At 37.1% G+C, this 21,043-nt stretch overlaps 1 protein-coding gene across 1 annotated transcript in view; it reads left to right on the top strand.

Annotated features, from left to right (window-relative positions):
- AK9 (adenylate kinase 9) overlaps positions 1-21,043 on the top strand; it is a 119,211-nt gene that overhangs the window by 69,347 nt on the left and 28,821 nt on the right. Inside the window, exons 21-27 of the mRNA XM_059941422.1 lie at positions 1,046-1,135; positions 1,610-1,810; positions 2,176-2,294; positions 8,971-9,183; positions 13,958-14,218; positions 15,453-15,577; positions 19,258-19,477. Of these exons, the coding sequence (XP_059797405.1) occupies positions 1,046-1,135; positions 1,610-1,810; positions 2,176-2,294; positions 8,971-9,183; positions 13,958-14,218; positions 15,453-15,577; positions 19,258-19,477 (1,229 nt within the window). The remainder of the gene's footprint in view (positions 1-1,045; positions 1,136-1,609; positions 1,811-2,175; positions 2,295-8,970; positions 9,184-13,957; positions 14,219-15,452; positions 15,578-19,257; positions 19,478-21,043) is intronic.

Below are 21,043 nucleotides of genomic sequence, written 5' to 3' on the forward strand. Positions count from 1 at the left end.
AGAACTAGGAGAGACTATGGGCTGAGAAGAAAGATTATTAGTCCTTCCTTCCCTGAAACTATCTATGCTAGATCTGTATGTGGATCATGTCTTATATCATCCAGGAAAGCAGTTGTTGATCTATACCTTTAACAGTGGTATTAGTTGAGACTCTCCTCAGTTTCACCACACCAACACCCACAGCTGAGACTTTGGCATATCATCGCCCTTTATTGCCACTTTATGATCCTTTGGTATATCTTTACGGGTATCTCAAGAAATTAAAAGAACTATCAGGCACTGCTAGTTTGATGCCATGTGAACAGAAGTTTGAATGATATTTAACAACAGTCATCAGTCAAAATTGTACGTACCAATTGTTATTCTGGTCAACATCCTTTTGTGTATTTAAGAATGTTCTTCATTTTCTGCCTTATACTATTATGTATTTTTATGCCTTGCTGAAACCAAGCAGTGTGCTCGTGTGCCCGCGGCACAGGAAGCCAAACTCTGACAGCGGGTGTTTGCAGCAAAGTAAGGGCTTATTGCAGGGCGCCAAGCAAGGGAGTGGGAGATGAATCTGAGATCTACTCCAACTTGGTCTTTGAGTTGGGGGCTTTTAAAGGGGAGGAACAAAGAAGCTGTAGTTAATCATCATCTTGTGACATTTCTTAATCGTAGTTTCAGGGGTCAGGATGCCTACTGTTTATGAGTCTCTGCTCTGGGGGTGCATGATCAGGGGTCTTGCCCTGGAGAAACAACCTGAGTTTGTACATTAATGATGTTATCTGACTCTGGTTGATTAGAATTCAGTTAGCACAGGATTGAGGTCAGAGGGGACAAGAAAAGGAATACAGTTTTGAATAGGGAGGTTAACCATAAACTCGGCAGGGGAACTCGGTTTTAGGGGGACTCAGTTTCAATACTTTACCTAACAAGAACTGTATTATCAATTAGAGATAGTATACAAAATTTAAACTATGTTTTGACATTTTCTTTGTACCAAAAACTTCATAAAGGAATAATGTTTTAAAATTCAAACACTATTAGATTGTTTTTTTTTAAGTGTCTGAGCCTACCGAGGATACTACAGTTGGAACAGAAATTCCAAAAGGATCCAAAGAGGGACTAGAAACTAAAGAATTATCTGAAACAGGTTAGATTATCAAATAAAAGTAGTTAGTGCATAAAAGTGCTTTTCATATTCTCTTAAAATTTTAGGCACAGTACCAACTTCCTACCTGTTTCTATGTCAGTCGTATGCCAGTTGATGTGTCTTATATTTATTTATCTAACTTATTATATTAAAAGCGTATCTAGACAACTTATAACAGTTTTTCATCAAATTTTGTTATACATTTTATTAACAGTTAAAGTTGCCATATGAAATTGATATTAATTATCCAAATAATTTGGATTTTATTTATAAGTAATAATTCATCTACAGCCAATACAAGGAACAAAGTGTAATTGAAATATGAATTTATAAATGTATATTATTGCTTAGAACACTAAGTTTATTTCTTTCAAATGTTTTTAAAGTATTATAAAGTATAAGTTATTTGGCAACATGACTAAAGATATAATGCCTGAAGGCTCTTTTTTCTTTCCTTTAACTTTTACTCAAAAGTTGTACTACCTGAGTTTCCAGAAGACGCTTATCCTGATGTTCCTGAAATGGAGCCAATTAAAGAGAGTGTCAGATCTTTCTACTCCTCCTGGAGGCAGATGGAAACAGCAATCAGTGACTCTTTTACTCAAGTTTTAAACTTGGAGATTGCTGACAAAACTCCAGAGGAACTACTTCAAAAAGTCGTTGAGACCATGGAAAGTAAGGGCCGTCTGTAATCATAACATTTATTGTCATGAGCAGGTAATATTATTAAAAGTACTGTGAAAGTTTAAAGCCTATGGTTTGTGAAGCAAAACAGTCAGTATATCCAGGGATGATATTTAAAATATTTAACAACTGTCATAGTGCAGGCACCCACCAATCAGAACAGCCATGAGGCACAAACAGCACTGGCCAAACTGGCCAGTTGTCACTTAAAGAATTTGTGAAGGCCTGTTTGCATACACATTTAAGCTAAGAGACCAGTCCCTATAATTAATTTTCCTAATCTTTGACTACTGTAATATGCTAATATGCTTTTATCCTAAAAATACCTTCCCAACTATTTCTTCTTTTTTCTACAGAACCTTTCCACTATGCTGGCTGGGAGTTAACTATGGACGATTATGATGAAGAAACAGAAGACTATCAGGCTGAGGCCGAAGGCGATGAGGAGCTAGAAGAGGAGGAGGAAGAGGAAGAGGTAGGGGTCTTTGTTCCTGCTCCCTCACCGTGGTCACATCACTGAAAGCGCACATATCCAGAGTGGTAACGAGCACTTTTAGACTCCAAGAAAACTAGCAGCGATCTTCAATTTTATAAACATTTTCAACACATTTTACCTCCACCCAGCTTCATTTGACCTCTGAAATGCCAGGGCTACTTAGACAGTATATTACGCCCATGAAAAAAGAATTCTTTAAATTTTTTTCCCTGGAAATGTCTATAGGTATTAGAGACAGAAATATTTTATAAACTTAACAAAAGTGGATGTCCATTGACAGGGGAATGGGTAAAGAAGATGTGGTACATATATACAATGGAGTATTACTCAGCCATAAAAAGGAATGAAATTGGGTCATTTGTAGAGACATGGATGGACCTAAAGACTGTCATACAGAGTGAAGTTAAGTCAGAAAGAGAAAAGCAAATATCGTATAATAACGCATATATGTGGAATCTAGAAAAGTGGTACAGATGATCTTATCTGCAAAGCAGAAATGGAGACACAGACTTAGAGAACAAATGTATGGATACCAAGGGGGAAAGGGGTGGGGTGAGAGGAATTGGGAGGCTAGGATTGACACACATACATTATTGATACTATGTATAAAATAGACAACTGATGGGAACATACTATATAGCACAGGGAACTCTACCTAATGCACTGTGGTAACCTAGAAGGGAGGGGATATCTTTGTGTGTATGGCTGATTCATTTTGTTGTGCAGTGGAGGCTAACACAACATTATAAAGCAACCATACTCCAATAAAAATTAATTACAAAAAAGATTTAACAGAAGTGGGTGTTTTATACAAAGCACAGCAGTGGCATCTTTGAGGGGCTGCAGGCATGATAACAATGAGTGGTTTGCTCAAATGGGAACAGCTCATTTTAGGCCCCAATCTTCTCCCTTGGCAGCACAATTTTGATCACTGTTCTCAACTGATAGCCTCCCATTTCGGGCATCTGTCAATAATAAAATAGGAAGTGATTCTTTTAATTCTGGTCTTTATCAATAAAACGGGTAGATAAACATTCAGTTGTAATTAACTTACTGTTGCTTAACTTAAACCCAAATATGTATGTGTCAAACAACAAATGTTACACAATATGATTCTGCTAACAGCTTTCAGTACTTTATCCTAAGGAACTGCTGAGACGTTCAGTCAGGGTGGCTAAAGGATGTGGGTTTTGTCCCACTAATATTCAGATTCTCTCGTCTCAGTCATCCTTCTTCTGCCGTTCTTCTTCTGTGCCCTGCTCTGGTCTGCAAGAACACGGTGTCTTTCTTGTATCTGCAGACAGTTCTCAAGCTGTCTGTAATATTCAAAACTTAAATTTTTAAGTATGGTCTTCATTGATAATATAGTGTCTTTTCCTCACTTCCACTCTTCCTAATTTACCGTAACACAGATCAGTTTTACCTGCAGGATTAGTTTCCAAAGGCTTCCATAACAAAGTACCACAGAGACTTCCCTGGCGGTCCAGTGGTTAAGACCCTGTGCTTCCCCTACAGGGGGCATGGGTTCGATTATTCCTGGTTGGGGAAATAAGATCCCACATGCCGCGTGGCACGGCCAAAAAAAAAAAAACAAAGCACCACAAACTCGAAGGCTTAAGACAACAGAAATTTATCCTCTCACAGTTCTTGAGACCAGAACTCTGAAATCAAGGTGTTGGTAGGTAGGACCATGCTCCCTCTGATGGCTCCCGGGAGAACCCTTCCTTGCCTGTTCCAGCTTCTGGTGGCTCCAGATAATCCTTGGCTTGTGGCTGCCTCTGTGTTGGCTTCAGCCTCTGCCTCAGTCTGCACATGGCCTCTCTTCCGTGTCTTCTCTTATAAGGACACTTGTCATTGGATTTAGGGACCACCTGGATAATGAACAATATGTCACCTTGAGATCCTTAATTACATCTGCGAAGATGCTTTTTCCAAATAAGGCAGACATGGCTGCCAGGAATTCTGGGAGAACATCCTTAGAAATTTTGATCTAGGAAGAAAGACAACACTCTATCTTTAAATCCACCTGGAAAAATCACAAGAAAGAATTTCACTTCTCCCAGCTCAGTCAGTTGCCCCTATTAATCATAGTAACTAGAGGACTTTGTATATTATTGAGCCAACCTCAGTCACATGCACTCAGTGGCTATAAGGTGAGGAGTTACTCTGATTGTCTGGTCCATTTGAGAACCTTGAATGTGGAAGAAGTGGTTCTCCATGAGAAGAGGGAGAAGGGTCATGTTACTCGAAAAGGGAAAGAAAGTTGCTATACGGACAAAAGCAAAAAACTCATGATAAAAATTCTGGGAAGATATGTTCTAAAATGTTAACAGTCATTCCAGGAAAGACGGAGTAAAAGGGATTGGATTTACCCTCCTGCCTGAAACAACTGAAAAATAGGATAAATACATGAAACAGTTTTCAAGACATTGACATGAGACAGTGAAGCACAGTAATCCCAGAGAGGTGGGAAATAAATGAAGTGCACCCTACGATTTCCCCATCTTCCTGTCTGTAAGGCCATGTACCTTGTCCAGACTGTGGTACAGGGAGTAGGGGCCCAGACAGAGCCAGACTCGTTGATTGGAGGATTGGAAGAGATAGAGCAGAGAACCCCTGGAGACCAAAGCAGCTAGAAGGGAAGGGACCAGAGATGAGAGAACTGTACACAGAGAGAGCTCTGGACACCTGCAGAGCAGCCCCTTCAAGTATTCAACAGAGCACTGATCAGCTTCGCATGTAAGGAAACTACTTTGGGAAGTACCAAAGATTAGTGGGACCAGTACTTGGATCTCACACAGAGCCAGAAATAATGCCTATTCCCACCAACTAGACTGGAAAAACCTCATAATTCACAGGGCATTGGGTAGTATACTAAAAAGAGTCTAGTCTTAGGAACGGGGAATAATTAGACCTGGAATAGTACACACACAAAAATAAAAACAAATAAAAGAACTACTGATACAGACACCAACCTGGATACATCTCAAAACAATTATGCTAAGAGAAAAAGCCAGACCAAAAAAGAATACATACTATGTGATTCCACCTACATAAAATTCTAGAAAATGCAGACTAATTATAGTGATAGAAAACAGAGCGGTGGTTGTCTGGGGATGGGGCAGATAGGAGGCAAATAGGGGCAGGAGGGACGGATTACAAAGAGGCAGGAGCAAACTATGCAGTTGACAAATCTGTTTATTATCTTGACTGTGGTGATGGTTTCATGGATCAAACATATGTCAAAACTTATCAAATTATAAACTAAGTATATAAGTGTTTTAATGTCAGTTATACCTCAGTCAAGCTGTTGAATGTGTTAATGGTGGTTATCTCTGAGTGATGGACTCGCAAGTAATTTTTATTTTGTAAATACTTATCTATATTGTCTGATTTTTTAACATTCGAGATGCAGTGTTTTTACAATAGGAAAGATCAACAACAAAGATATTTCGCTTTTGCCACACAAATAGAAAAAGAAACAACAGTTCTAATGTTGCTTCAGAGGTCAGAAATTGTATCAAGGTGCGTCCAGGTGTTTGTCTTTCCTCATCAGTTCTGCCTGCACTTGGCGTGTGTTTAAATCTGAGGTTATTTCTTTCTCTATTTGTGGCAAATTAATTCTTGCCTCTCCTCCATCTCTTCCATTTTTTCCTTCCACAATACTTAATACCAGTTAGGTCTCTTGGATCTATCCTCCAAATATCTTATCTTTTCCCTCAAATTCTCCATCTCTTACTTTTTTGTTCTTACATTTGTAGAGTTTGTTCAAATATGTGTAGATTTGCCTTACACTCAGCCTTCTAATTTAAGACATTCATTGGGGTCTCTAGAGTGGAGTATTAGTTTCCTATTCCTGCTATAACAAATTGCTACAAAGTTGGTGGCTTAAAATAACCAAATTATTGTACAGTTCTCACAGTCAGTATTTTGAAATGAATCTCAGAGGGCTAAAATTAATGTTGGCTATGTTCCTTCCTCTAGAGGAGAAGCCTTTCCCTATCTTTCCCAGTTTCTGGAGGTCATCTGCATTCTTTGATTCATGGCCTCTTCCCTATCTTCAAAACTCATCACTTCAACCTCTACTGTCCATCCTCTCATCTCCTTCTGCCTTTGACCTTCTTGCATCCTTCTTATAAAGACCCTGTGATTACATTGGACCCACCTGCATGATCCTCTCATCTCAACATCCTTAACTTAATCACACACATAAGATAACATATTCACAGGTTCTGGGGATCTTAGGGGGCCAGATTCCACCACAAGTGCTCACTCTCTTCCTCAGCTCATTTACATATTTTATTGGTGCTCATGAACTATTTCTAGTGTTTACATGAATCTCTGTAAATGTCTCCATCATTTTTCTACTCTGAGATTGGGTTTCTTCCCTGCCTGTGTTGCAGAGTTTTGTGGTCTGTTTGATCTGACTAGTCTTAGAGTGTGTGCCAGGCTTCCTGAGACGGATGGTTGTTTTCTTTGTTTCTTTCTTCTTTCTTTTTTTCTTTTTGGCTCAGTGGAGTTCAGGACTGTTGCTGGAGTGCTTTAGGTGACAACATTCTCAAAAATTATGAAAGGCAAAGTGACTTTTCTCTCCATCGGTCAGGAGCATAGCAGCAGATAGGTCACCTATTTTGTTGCTGAGGCCTGAGACAAGCTCAGCTACCTGGATTCCTCATACTTACCAAGATGCAGGGTCAGGGAGGACTCCTTCCACCCATACAGCTCCTTCTTGGTCTCTTGCAGGCCACAGAGACTACAAACACTCCTGGGTGGTAGTTGTTGATGCTAACATTCCCCCAGGAAATCCACAGATTTCTACAGGCAAAATTCCTCCAAAGACTTGGCATCTTAATGCTCTTGTACCTCTGTTGTTTGTCTCCAGGTACTCATCCCCCTCATAGTGGTAAAGAGTGTTGTACAGTTGTCTCCCCTCACGTCCATGGTTACCAGCCACCTGCCCCAGCAGCTATTTACCACTGAGGAGGTGGCAGAGAAGGGAAGAGAGAGTCTCTAGATCACCATCTTCCCAGAATCCCTTGCTCCAAAAAGACCCCCCAACCTTGTCACCCACCACTCACCTACCTCACATTTTTTTAAACTGAAATTCAATATAACTGGGGAGCCTTCATTTTCATTTGCTAAGTCCGGCAACCTTACTTTAAGTGCATTTATTGAAAAACAAGAAAGACTGGAGAAATTAATTAAGCATGCAACTCAAGAACCTAGGAAAAAGCATAACAAAATAAACCAAAAGAAAGTAGAAAGAAGGAGATTAAAAGCAAAAATTAATGAAACAGGAAAACAAAACCAAATAAAAACAGTAGTCCTAACTTCAAAAACAATGAAAAGTTGGTTCACTGACAAGAGCAATAAAATAGACAAACTTCTGGCAAGTAGAATGAGGTAAAAAGAAGGAGCAGTAGATAACATTTGAGATAGAAAGGAGTATATAATCAGATTTTAAAAGACTGTTGTTTTAAATTACAACTTTAATAAATTTTTAAGTCAAAATGAAAAACATTTTCAAAATACAAATTACTAAAATTTGCTTAGGACGAAAGATAAAAGCTGAACAAACAAAAATAATTGTAGGGAGTTGTAGGATAGTTCTTGTTGATTAGATAAGTCCTATGTTATTTAAATCTTCCACATCATAGAAAAACATCAATACTTTCTAGCTCATTTTGAAGCTTGCATAACCCTGACACAAAAATTGAACAAGAATGACACAAGAAAAGTAGAGATTAGTCTTATTTTTGCTCCTTTACAGAAAGTTGTTTATTATATCTTGCTTGGGGGGAAAACAAGAGGTGTGTTATAGAATAATCATGTAAAGTATTATTTCATTGGTATTTTTAAAAACAATGTATTTGTGCCTAAATTTGTGTCTATCTTTGTATATAGATGTGTAGGATAAACTTAGAAAAAGAGGTCTGGAAGGATACACATAAAACTACTGAGTGTCAATATAGTATTGTAAGGAAGAAGGTGAGAGGAAATGTTCACTCTATGCATTGTGATAAGTTTTGAATATTTTTACAGCAAGCATGTATTGTACAACACAGAAAATTATTTTTTAAGTGTACTTTGCTTTAAATAAATTGCAAGAGTCCTTAAGGGACTTTACACACAGCTTCTTCATCTATCACAAATAAAATATATTACACATTTCCAATTGAACAAAATAAAATAGTTCCAAATTATTTGATATATAGCCACTGAGTAGGAAACAAAGCAAATCCTGAGGCATCTCCCATTTCATTTTCAATGGGTAAGAAGTTGCGACCCTGACTCAGCTTTTACTTCTTGGAAATAATTTTATTTTAGAAACTGACCTCACAGTGACCCTGCACCAGCACATTATGGGGGTTTTTATTACTCATTTGTCTGTAGAGGGCTGGGGACGCCTTCATTCTCAGTGCTGCTTCATTTTCTTTATAAAATAAAGACGCTTGGGATGTGAACTCAGAGGGATATGAGAACCTGATTTTTTGATTAATTTAAATAGTATAAGAACTGGTCTTTTGTGGATTGTTTTAAATGGATATTGTTATGGATTAAATACTATTCAAATTGCATTTTTTAAAATTCCCTCTTTAGTATTACATGAATAATGCATTAATAGTGTTCTCCAAACTTTGAATAATATTTCTAGAATGAAGATAGAATTAAAGAGAAGAGAAGGCATTTGGGAGATACAAAGCACTTTTGTCCAGTGGCTCTCAAAGAAAACTTCATCCTACAACCAGGCAGCACAGAAGAAGCAGCTAAATATCGAGAAAAGATCTATTACTTTTCAAGTCCTGAGGCTAAAGAAAAGTTTTTGGAGCAACCTGAGGATTATGTGGCTCACGATGAACCATTAAAGGTGAAAACAATATTCCCATCCTGACGATCACTCCTGCGTACTTTTTTAGGGACTTATTACCAACCTCCACCATTTTACTCAGTAGTGAAGTCCCCAATCTAATATAATGGTATGGAAATATCTAGGTTCCAAGAACAACTTTTTGGAATATAACATAATCTAATTATCTATTTTGATTTCTTCAGTAATGCCTATGTCAGACCAACACATGATATCTTTTTAGCTGAAGTAGAAAGTCACAGCTGAATTTACTGCTTGTACATTTATTAGATTTATTTTATTGCCTAATCATTTTGACATACCATTTTTTTTTTCACACACACACACTGTATTTTATTTTTACAAGAGATAAATAGACTGACACCAAGCATTGTACATGGATGACCACAACAAAAGCAACAATGATTGCAATTACCAAACATGAAACACACTCATACTATGTCATAATATTGACATTCAGTCCAATAATCCTTCACTGTAACAGCTCCTTTACTTTGCAGTGAAAATTGATTTGTATATTCTTTGCCTCTGAGTCCTTGTGGGATTTTTTTTTTTTTTAATTCAGACAGAAAGTCACACAAATTATACTCATCCTCATCAGTTCACTCAGTCCCATGTAATTAATTTTTTTTTTCATCTTGATCTTTTGTTAGCACTTTTATGAGTTCATCAGTTTTTCATTAGAGTTCTGAAAATGCTTATTCATTCAGTTCAGCAGTACAGTCAGTTACCAGAAACCTGTACTTGTCAGAGTCTTTTCCATGAACTTCTTGAAGATGAAACCCTTTTATAGGAACATATTTGCAAAATCATCAGAGTACACCCAGAACTGTCTGTAAATGACAAAAGACTTAAAAATGACCACGGTTAAAGATTTGATGAAAGTTCATAATAATGCAGTTGACAAGAAAATTAGTTATTTCTGAGATATACATTTTAAAGTAATAACTAGGATTATTACTTATAACATTATACCAGAACATATAAGATTTTTAGAAATTTCATGCAATGTCTGAAACATTTATATTAACATATTTCCATACATATTTCCATACAAATACAAATATAAGATTTTTAGAAATTTCATGTAATGTCTGAAACATTTATATTAAGATATTTCCATACAAATACAAATATAAGATTTTTAGAAATTTCATGTAATGTCTGAAACATTTATATTAACATATTTCCATACAAATAACCCAATGAAAGTTTAGTATTAGTGGTTTTGTTTGTTTTTTTATACTGCAGGTTCTTATTAGGCATCAATTTTATACACATCAGTGTATACATGTCAATCCCAATTGCCCAATTCAGCACACCACCATCCCCACCTCACCGCAGTTTTCCCCCCTTGGTGTCCATATGTCCATTCTCTACATCTGTGTCTCAACTTCTGCCCTGCAAACCGGCTCATCTGTACCATTTTTCTAGGTTCCACATACATGCATTAATATACGATATTTGTTTTTCTCTTTCTGACTTACTTCACTCTGTATGACAGTCCCTAGATCCATCCACGTCTCAACAAATGACTCAATTTCGTTCCTTTTTATGGCTGAGTAATATTCCATTGTATATATGTACCACAACTTTTTTATCCATTCGTCTGTTGATGGGCATTTTGACATACCATTTTAACATCTAATTTCTTGTTAGACATTTTTTCACAGTAATTTTTATAGTGTGATTTTGCCATTGTGAATATGAAATAGTACTTAGGAAATCTTTGGGCATATGATCCTTTGTTTCTCTTAATTATTTTATTAGTATAATTCCCTAGATTGGGATTACAAGATCAAAATATATAAATCACAATCTACTGTCAAAACTTTCAGTAACGTTAATGCCTGGTTAAACAGAACTTATAAAACACAATTTAAACTCTTCTGGATAATTTGGGCCATTTTCATGGACCTAAATCATCCCATAGGGATGACTGAAGTATGCCGATGGTTGTGCCCTGGCCCTGCTGGTGATGGGAGTCACTTAGGAATGTGGCCTTTTGTCTTCTTTTGGTGTTTTGTTTTCCTCTCAGTCTGTTTCACTACTTGTGATCTATTGCCTTGTTTTACTCATAACCCTGTGGACAAAAGCCTGAAATCTTAATGGTGAGTCCATACTTTTTCTGCAAATCGTCATGTATCTACATCCCTTCACTTCCTAGCTACTTATTTGCTCTGAATTCCACACAGCTCTGTTTGCCAGAGGTTTAACCTGTGGATGAATGAGGTGTCACTTCAGCAATTTCATCACTGAGGGATTTAAGATGTGATCCAAAAGTATGGTGTGAGACTGCACCTACATAATTGCATACCACTCTATTTTCACTATTCACCATTCTCTTTTTCATTATTTTTCTCAAGTGATTCATCAACTGACTTAAATCTTATCACATGACCAGTTCTTTTTTTATTGACATACAATATTATATCAGTTTCAGGTGTACAACATAGTGGTTTGACATTTATGTATATTGTGAAATGATCACCAAGATAAGTCTAGTAACCATCTGTCACCGTATAAAGTTATTACAATATTGTTTACTATATTCCCTATGCTGTACAGCCAACCTGGACATATTTATTTTATAGCTGAAAGTTTGTACCTTTTAATCCCCTTCACCTATTTTGCCCATCTCCCTACCCTCCTTCCCCTCTGGCAACCACCAGTTTGTTCTGTATGTCTATGAGTCTGTTACTGTTTTGTTATGTTTGTTTGTTTTGATTTTTAGATTCCACATTTAAGTGAAATCATACAGCATTTGTCTGTCTCTGCCTGACTTATTTCACTTAGCATAATACCATCTAGGTCCATCAGTATTGTCACAAATGGCAGGATTTCATTCTTTTTTAATGGCTGAGTAATATTCCATTATGTGTGCATGTGTGTGCCACATCTTTTTTAACCATTCATCTATCGATGGACACTTAGGTTGCTTCCATATCTTGTTTATTGCAAATAAATGCTGCAAAGAACATAGTGGTACATATATATTTTCTAATTAGTGTTTTCATTTCCTTCGTATAAATACCCAGAAGTGGAATTGCTGAATCACGAGAAAGTTCTATTTTTAGTTTTTTGAGGAACATCCATGCTGTTTTCCATAGTGGCTACACCAATTTACATTCCCACCAACAGTGCACATCCTTGCCAACACTTGTCGTTTCCTGTCTTTTTGGCAATAGCCATTCTGACAGGTGTGAGGTGATATCTCACTGTGGTTTTGATTTGCATTTCCTTGATGATTAGTGATGTTGAGCATCTTTTCATGTCATGCCCAATTCTTTAACTAATGATGGAATCAGTTCCACTGGAAGCACATAAACTGAGAGTGATGAAGGGTGGTCTCCTGGGGGGAATCCAGATATGGTTAACAGAAGAAGAGTGGATAAATGCTGGGTGGCAAAATCAACGGATATTTACATCATGTCTTCCTCTTGCTTTTGTGGGTTTTTCAAACCCTTGTTTTGCTGAAACAAGGGTTTCAACTAACTTTCTTCATATCTGAAAATGTCATCATTTGGTTCTCATACATGTTTAACAATTAGGATGGACATAGATTTTAGGTTGAAAATTATTCCTTTTTAGAATATTAAAGATATTGCTTTATTGTGAGGTAGCATCCAGTGTCACTAGGCTGATTTTAATTTCTTTGTAAGTCAGCTTCATTTTTTAAATATTTGAAAGCTTTTAAGAGCTTCTTTTCATTATCTTGCGTTCTTAAAATTGTCCAGAATCTTTTTTATTCATTGCACTGGACACATGGTACATGTTTAATCTGAAATCATGTGTTTTTCATGCTGGGGAATCTTAGAATTTCACAGTACTACTGAACTTTTTACTTCAGCAGTCACATTTTTAATCTCTAAGATCTCTTTCTTTTCTCTGATATTTCTGTTTTCAAATATTCTTTTGTGGACTTGCTATCTTCTAAAATCTCTTTCTTTTTTTTAAATTTCCCTATTCCTCAAGATACCTGACTCCTCTTTCTCCTGTATTTCTCTGGTACACTTGCACCTTTAAACTCTTCTCAGAACCGTTCCTTCACGAGGACAGAAGGTGATGAGACTGTGCTCCTTGCTTCCCTCTGCTGCTCGAAGTCCATTACTGCCAGCCCCTTTGAGGCTTATTCCATCCAAATATATCACCATCTCCCACTCCTCCTTGCTGTCACCTACCAGTATCATAGTCATTTCCCCACATTCACAAAAGATTTACCTGCTCCTCCATCCCAACTCTCACCGTTGTTCTTGACAATTTCAGCATCAATGGACAATCCGTACATCTGGATCTCTGTGGGTTCTCTGGTTTTGGGGCTTCCCTATCTCCAATACAGAGATTACAGGAGTTAATGAAGGGACCCCTAGTGTTCCAGTATCAATGGGCTTTTTGTCTGGTAGAGAGGTTTTGTTGTTGTTGTTTTTATCGTGCTAAGAAAGTGCCTTTCCATTCTTCCTTAATTAAAGCTTTTTTAAAGAAACAAAATTAATTTAATTTTATTAAATGCCTTTTGGCACTTGATATCAAGACGCTCTGTGACTTCAAAAAAAAAGGTGCTCTGTGGTTGTTGATGATTCCTGAGGACCATGGTTGATGCAATGAATCATGTTAATTGGTATCCTAATGCTGAAACATTCTTGAGTTTGTGAAGTGATAATTCAATCTTAGGGAGGGCAGTTAATAATAAGCCTTATGTTTTCTAAATTCTCAAAGCTTCCTTTTCTTCACTATCCTTCTATCCTACAACCCCCTGACCCACCCCCTGTGGCAGGCTCCTCCATTAAGAATATGCCTTCTGGGCCCCCATGGCTCTGGCAAAACTGTATGTGGAAGACAGTTGGCAGAAAAATTGGGCATTTTTCATATTCAGTTTGAAGAATTTCTTCAAGAAAAACTAATGCTTAAAACTGAGAAGAAAGTTGGACCTGAATTTGAGGACGATTCTGAGGATGAACAATTTGCAAAACAAGAACTTGAAGAGCTTGCAATTCAGGCCAATGTTACAATTGAGGAAGAAAATACAAAGAAGCTGGTAGGAATATTAATACTCTCCTTGCAGATAACTGTGCTTACTGGTGTTACTTTGGGGGAGAAGAATATAAGCTGATTCACTTTGTTATACAGCAGAAACTAACATACCATTGTAAAGCAATTATACTCCAATAAAGATGTTAAAAAAAAAAAGAAACAAACTCTATAAGGTTTCTAAGAAGAAAAAAATAGCCCATAAAAATCATTTAAGAGTCATCCTCCCCATTTGTAAATACAGATCTTACTGCTCATCTAGAATATAAAATACTGAGTTTTACATGACTCCAATAAAAAACGGAAAAGCTTTTCCTGACAAGAGTGTTATATAGCATTTATTTGGGACTATGCTATTTGATATGTCTGACCTAGACTGTAAGGTTTTCCATTATCGTGTTCTCCATTTTCTATTTAACGTCATAAAAAATCTGTCCCAGCGCCAGTGGAGATCTCAAAATATTAATTTCTAATGATGCCTCATAAGAAAGTTTGTATATATCTCTTAGGTGTTTTCTATCTGGAGGTATAAAGAGAAAGTTCTTAATTCTCACTCACTTTTTAACCATTTCTGATATAGCTGGACCCTTTTCTTCTCAAATGATCTCCTATAAATGGACGCAGGTACAGATTATAGTCCAGATGACTGCCTGCCTGGCCCATCCTTTAATCAGGATCTAGGTTGAATAATTATAAGATAAACTACAAAAATCAGTTAAGCTTTATAGGTGTGTGATATAGATTGAACAAGGTTTTAGTAAAAATGATGAGACAGATGTCCTGAGACCATGTATGAAAATCAGTCATGCTAATTGCTAGTAACTCCTCTTAGCAATAGTAAATATCATTTAATATTTAAAACCATATTAAATATTGGTTTAAAGAAAAGAGCTCAGATTTTTAAATGCTTATGAGCAACAGTATAAAAAATGACCTGAGGGACTTCCCTGGTGGTCCAGTGGGTAAGACACTGTGCTCCCAGTGCAGGGGGCCCAGGTTTGATCCCTGGTCAGGGAACTAGATCCTGCGTGCATGCTGCAACTAAGAGTCCGCATGCTGCAATGAAGATCCCGTGTACTGCAACTAAGACCCAGCGCAGCCAAAATAAATAAATACATAAATATTTTTGAAAACACTGACCTGCGAAAAACAGGTCTTATCCTAATCAACTATGTAACATAGTATTATTTATTAATATACAGTTTTAAATTTTTGTTTTGTTTTCTGATTTTTGTTTGTAGCCTCAGGAAGTACAGCTTACAGAAGAAGAAGAAGCAATCAGATTAAATCTAACAGAAAATGAGCCATTGCCTCCCGAAATCCTTGAAGCAATTCTCTCTGACTGGTGGTTTAAGGAACCGATACGGTATCTTAATTTATATGGGCTTTTATACATTTATTGACTTTTTTTTTTTTTTTTAAAGCATGACCCTTTTTTTTTTTTTTTAATTTTATTTATTTATTTATTTATTTTTGGCTGTGTTGGGTCTTCGTTTCTGTGCGAGGGCTTTCTCTAGTTGCGGCAAGCGGGGGCCACTCTTCATCGCGGTGCGCGGGCCTCTCCCTATCGTGGCCTCTCTTGTTGCGGAGCACAGGCTCCAGACGCGCATGCTCAGAAATTGTGGCTCACGGGCCTAGTTGCTCCGCGGCATGTGGGATCTTCCCAGACCAGGGCTCGAACCCGTGTCCCCTGCATTGGCAGGCAGATTCTCAACCACTGCGCCACCAGGGAAGCCCCCATTTATTGACTTTTATTTGATTTATTCTTAAAAGTTAAAAATCTAATCCAACATAAATTTAAGAATTTTCTCCTTTACTCTCATGTAAACTAGTGATTCCACACATTAAAAACATCTAGGGGATTATTTAGGGACTTCCCTGGTGGTGCAGTAGTTCAGAATCCACCTGCCAATGCAGGGGACACGGGTTGGAGCCCTGGTCCGGGAAGATCCCACAGCCACGGAGCAACTAAGCCCGTGCGCCACAACTATTGAGCCTGCGCTCTAGAGGCCACAAACCACAGCTACTGAAGCCTGCGCGCCTAGAGCCTGTGCTCCACAACAAGAGAAGCCACAGCAATGAGAAGCCCATGCACCACAACAAAGAGTAGCCCCCGCTCACCGCAACTAGAGAAAGCTGGCATGCAGCAACGAAGACCCAATGCAGCCAAAAGTAAATAAATTAATTAATTAAAAAAAAACCATCTAGAGGATTATTTTAAAAATACTGATGCCAGGGACCCCACCCCAAAATAATTGAATCAAAATCTTTAGAGGTGTGAGGTTGGGACCTGGGCATTGGAGCTCCCCAGGGGATTATAATGTGTAGTTGTGATTAAGGATCCATATTCTAAACCTGTGTACACTCATGACGTACCAGACTCTTTGCCTTGTAGTCTTTTAACAATTAGTTAATTCCACTGTCAACTTAAAGAAAAACGCACAACCTGAGGGTTGTGAGTTTAAATTTTATTCAGGGTCTTACTGAGGACTATAGCCTGGGAGGTAGCTCTGAAGACCTGTTCCAAAGAGGTAGGGGAGGAGCTAGTACACATGTATGAATTTCTTGGCTAGGAAATACATGTAGTTAAGCATACATCTTGGTAAAAGATTGCTGCTAATCACGAAGAACAGATATCCAAGTTAATGATTTTAGTGCTTTTCTATGTATGGGAAAATGCAAGAATCTGGGGTCATTGAAATTCTTCCTGAGATATGCATTTAACTATCTAGGGGCCTGTTTATCCAGAGGACAGAGTGCCTCATCCTGTTTTTTCATCCTGAATTCTTTTCAGGGTATGCTGTCAGTAGGTGACTGCAGTGGGTTGTGACTTAACCCCCGTATAACTGGATGATGAGCAATTCTCTTTGTTTTTGTTGCAGTGGTTGTTCACACCGCTAAATAGCTGTCCATAGTCTCATCCCTTTACCAACAGCCAGGAACAAGCCTGACGCCAGACAGGACAAACTAAGAATTCCAGGCCACCAGAGTTTAAGGCTTCACCTCGATTTCCTAACCAGAATCTCTTACCTCAGTATCCACCAGAAGAAAGTGAAATGATACTTACAGTACTGATAATAGCAAACACTTATATGGAACTTACTGTGTGCCAGATAATGTTCTCCTATATTTTATTCATATCAATTTCCTTAATCCTTACAACTGCCCTCTGGGACAGAAATTTTATTTTCTCATTCTGGAGATAAGGAAACTATATCATAGAGAATTCAAATAACTGGCAGGTCCCAGTCCTCCTCTGGTCACTCTCTTTCATTTAGTCCCTGGCCTAACCAAGTAAGTGGGATTATTAGTCACTTTAATTTTAATTTCTTGTTCCCTAAATTAGATCAATAGTCGTAGTAAACTTAGGGATGTTGCTGGCAGCAACATAGTCATGGGTTGTTCTTCATTAACTTAGCTCCTGACCTCACATCATATATTTAAAAAAAAAAAGAAAAAGAAAAAGCATATGGATTGAAGAACAGTAAAAAGTGAAATTGTAATAGCCTAAATAAAATAGCTGAACATTAGCACTACATTAAAACTTATTACAATGAAGACTTTGTAATAGCATAAGAAATTTTATTATACAATGTTGAGTTAAAAAAGAGGATACAAAGTTATTTATAATATGATAGAAAGTTGAACAAATGAAGAACCAACTAGAAAGAAACAAAACAAAATGTCAGTAACCTCTTGGATATGAGGTTGCAGATAATTTTGCCCTTTTTTCATGACTTTATTTCTGATTTTTCTATAGTGAGATTTATTGCTTTTATAATCAGGAAAAAACATGTTTTAAAAAGGCATCTGTCCTAGAGATCTAATGTAACTAATTACATTAGTTACATTACTTAGGTTTTGTATGTGAGAAGCAAGAGGGAGTTGAAGGATGTCTCTGAAGTTTGGCACCTGGATACTAGTGAGTCAGAGGAAGAGCTGTGTGGAAGGGTAACAGTGAGCATGATTTTTTGACAGTATGATGCATATATAATTCCTGAAGGGCACTCAGATGGAGAAACTAGGCAGCTTGTTGAAAATTCTAAATCAAAACTCAGAAGAGAGGTGTAGAGGTAAAAGATTTAGATGTCATTGACAAAGAAGTAACAGCTAGAACAGAAGAGACTTTGCTGAAGGCACCTCTAAAGAAAACACATATCTTACGGCCAATATATGTAAATTTGCCCAGTTAATTAGAAAGAAAACAACATTTCTAAATGACAGTTAAGAGCTGAAACTGTCAAATGTTCATGAAAGTCCTATTCCTTTGAAGAAGAAAATGTATATTTAAATATAAATAGTTAAACCAAATTTTAGATAAACAAGATAAACTTTCATTCAAAAAGGGACCAATATTAAATCTCTCAACTAAACCAAGCCAGGTTCTCCAAGCCTGATTGTTTTTATAAATACTCCCTAATGAAAATGTATTAACATTCCAAGTTATTTTCATGATTCTTAAAGTTTCATCATACTTGAGCAAGTTTGATGATCCTGTCTGAATACGATCATCTTACACATGAGCCAAGAAAACACTAATAATTGTCGCTGGTTACAAAGGGAGCCAGGGAAGAGGGTTATGAACTTTCCCATGAAAAGAAACATCATTAGAAGAAAAATGGCTAAAAGGTAAGGATTCTCAATAAAGAGGTAGAGGGCAGCCAAGTAAACTCTTTATGTAAACGGTGACACGTTCATTAGGCTGGTCACTCGTCCCAAGCAGAGAACTTATTTTCTCTTTCCCTGTGATCGTCTCACAACTTTTAGTAGGCTTCTAATTAATAGTAATTGTCTATAAACTGATTGACAGTACTTTTATACTATAAATATAAGTATAAAATATTATCATTTTAATCCAACTCAGTACATTTGGGAGAAGAAACAGCATGTAGAAATATTAAAAAAATAAAAGGTACTATAGGAAACTGTTTATTCATTGGGTGTCTTATGTAAAGTTGAGAGTTATCAGTACTTTTTCATTTTTAAATCAATATTTATAATATAATATTTTAAGCCAATAAAGTAAGTTATGAAATTTCCACCTAGTTCCACAGGTTTTGTATTAGATGGTTTCCCGCGATATCCTGACGAGGTCCAGTTTCTGGGGGAACATGGGTTTTTCCCAGATGCTGCTGTTTTTATGCAAGTTGATTATCAAGATGTTTCTGATCGCCTCCTTCCTACCCAAATTGGAAAGTGGAAAGTGAAACAAAAGAAGAAATTAGAAAGGAAAAAACTCATCAAAGAAATGAAGGCAAAAATCAAGGTATGTATCTGTTAAAAAAAAAGCATGAGAGTAAATGTGTTCAGCATTTATCCAATTTATAAAGTGGTCTTTACAAAAATGTAGTTTTCTGATTTTAATACCACATTCAGTATGAAAACATTTTCATCAAATATTAAGACAATTTATAATTAAAGAGTTAAGAATTATTTGAGGGCTTTATGATTATCTACATGTTAATGTTTCTCACTCCAAGGCAAGTAAAATTAAAGATAGTGGTAGCACCAAAGTATCCGTATACCAGACACGGGAGCACAGTTGAAGAGGCAGCAAGTGGAGCAGACCTTGAAACACAAAGAATTAAAATTTTCATTGACTTTTTCACTAGCTCCTGGAATGGTGACACCATCCATCAAGGCCATTTTAGCCTGTAGTACAACAAATCCAGGTATTAGCTTACAACATCTTTTCTTAAACTGTAGTCTGAGAAATTTCCATAAAATGTTCAAAAGTGTCATAGAGAACCTAGCAATTTCACTCCTAGGAACCTATCTAACAGAAATGAAAACATGTCCATGTAAAAATTAGTATGTGAAAGTTCACACAGCATTATTCATAACAGCCAAAACGTAGAAACAGCTCAATGTCCATCAACTGATGAATGGATAAACAAAATGTGGTAAATATCCAGAGAGGGTCCCTTGGCTTCCAGCCCAAGGTGGCAACATAGGAGCCTCCTGAACTCAATCCACTCTGAAAGAAATCCAGAAATTAGCTGAGTGACTCCTACACATTGGACAAATGAGAAAATACCCACATCACCTACATCAAAACAGCTGCTGCTTGAGTGTCTAGCTTCCAATCAGCCTATGCTGACTGTGATCCTCCCATTCGGGACACTGATAGGTCATGGCACACCCTCAACTACTGGGAGCCACTAAAAACAAGAAAGTGGCTTAAACAAGTACAAAGGCTTAAGAGATGGCCAAGAGCTGGGGCCAGCCTGAGCTGTGTTCATCTTCCACACAAGACCACTCTGTCAAGACAGGGAGAGGTGGCTATTTTATCTAATGGGCAGAGACCAACACATAGAGTCAAAGAAAATGAAAAAACAGAGGAATATGTTCCAAACGGAGGAACAAGATAAAATGCCAGAAACACACCTTACTGAAACAAAGATAAGTGATTTATCTGATAAAGAGTTTAAACTAATGGTCATAAGGATGCTCACCAACATCAGGAGAACAATGCATAAACAAAGTGAAATTTTCAAGAGATAGAAAATATAAGAAAGTACCAAACAGAAGTCACAGAGCTGAACAATACAATAACCGAACTGAAAAATTCAGTACAATAGCAGACTGTAGACACATAAATCAGTTTAACAGAATAGAAAGCACAGAAATAATCCCATGCATATATTGTCAGTTAATTTATGACAAACTAGCCAAGGATGTACAATGGGGAAAAGATAGTTTCTTCAATAAATGGTGTTGGGAAAGCTATATAGCCTCCTGCAGAAGAATAAAACTGAACACCTATCTTACACCATACACAAAAGTGTACTCAAAATGGATCAAAGACTTGAAACACAAGCCCTGAAACCCT

This window comes from Balaenoptera ricei, chromosome 12 (assembly GCF_028023285.1).
Source record: "Balaenoptera ricei isolate mBalRic1 chromosome 12, mBalRic1.hap2, whole genome shotgun sequence".
NCBI classification, from domain to species: Eukaryota; Metazoa; Chordata; class Mammalia; order Artiodactyla; family Balaenopteridae; genus Balaenoptera; species Balaenoptera ricei.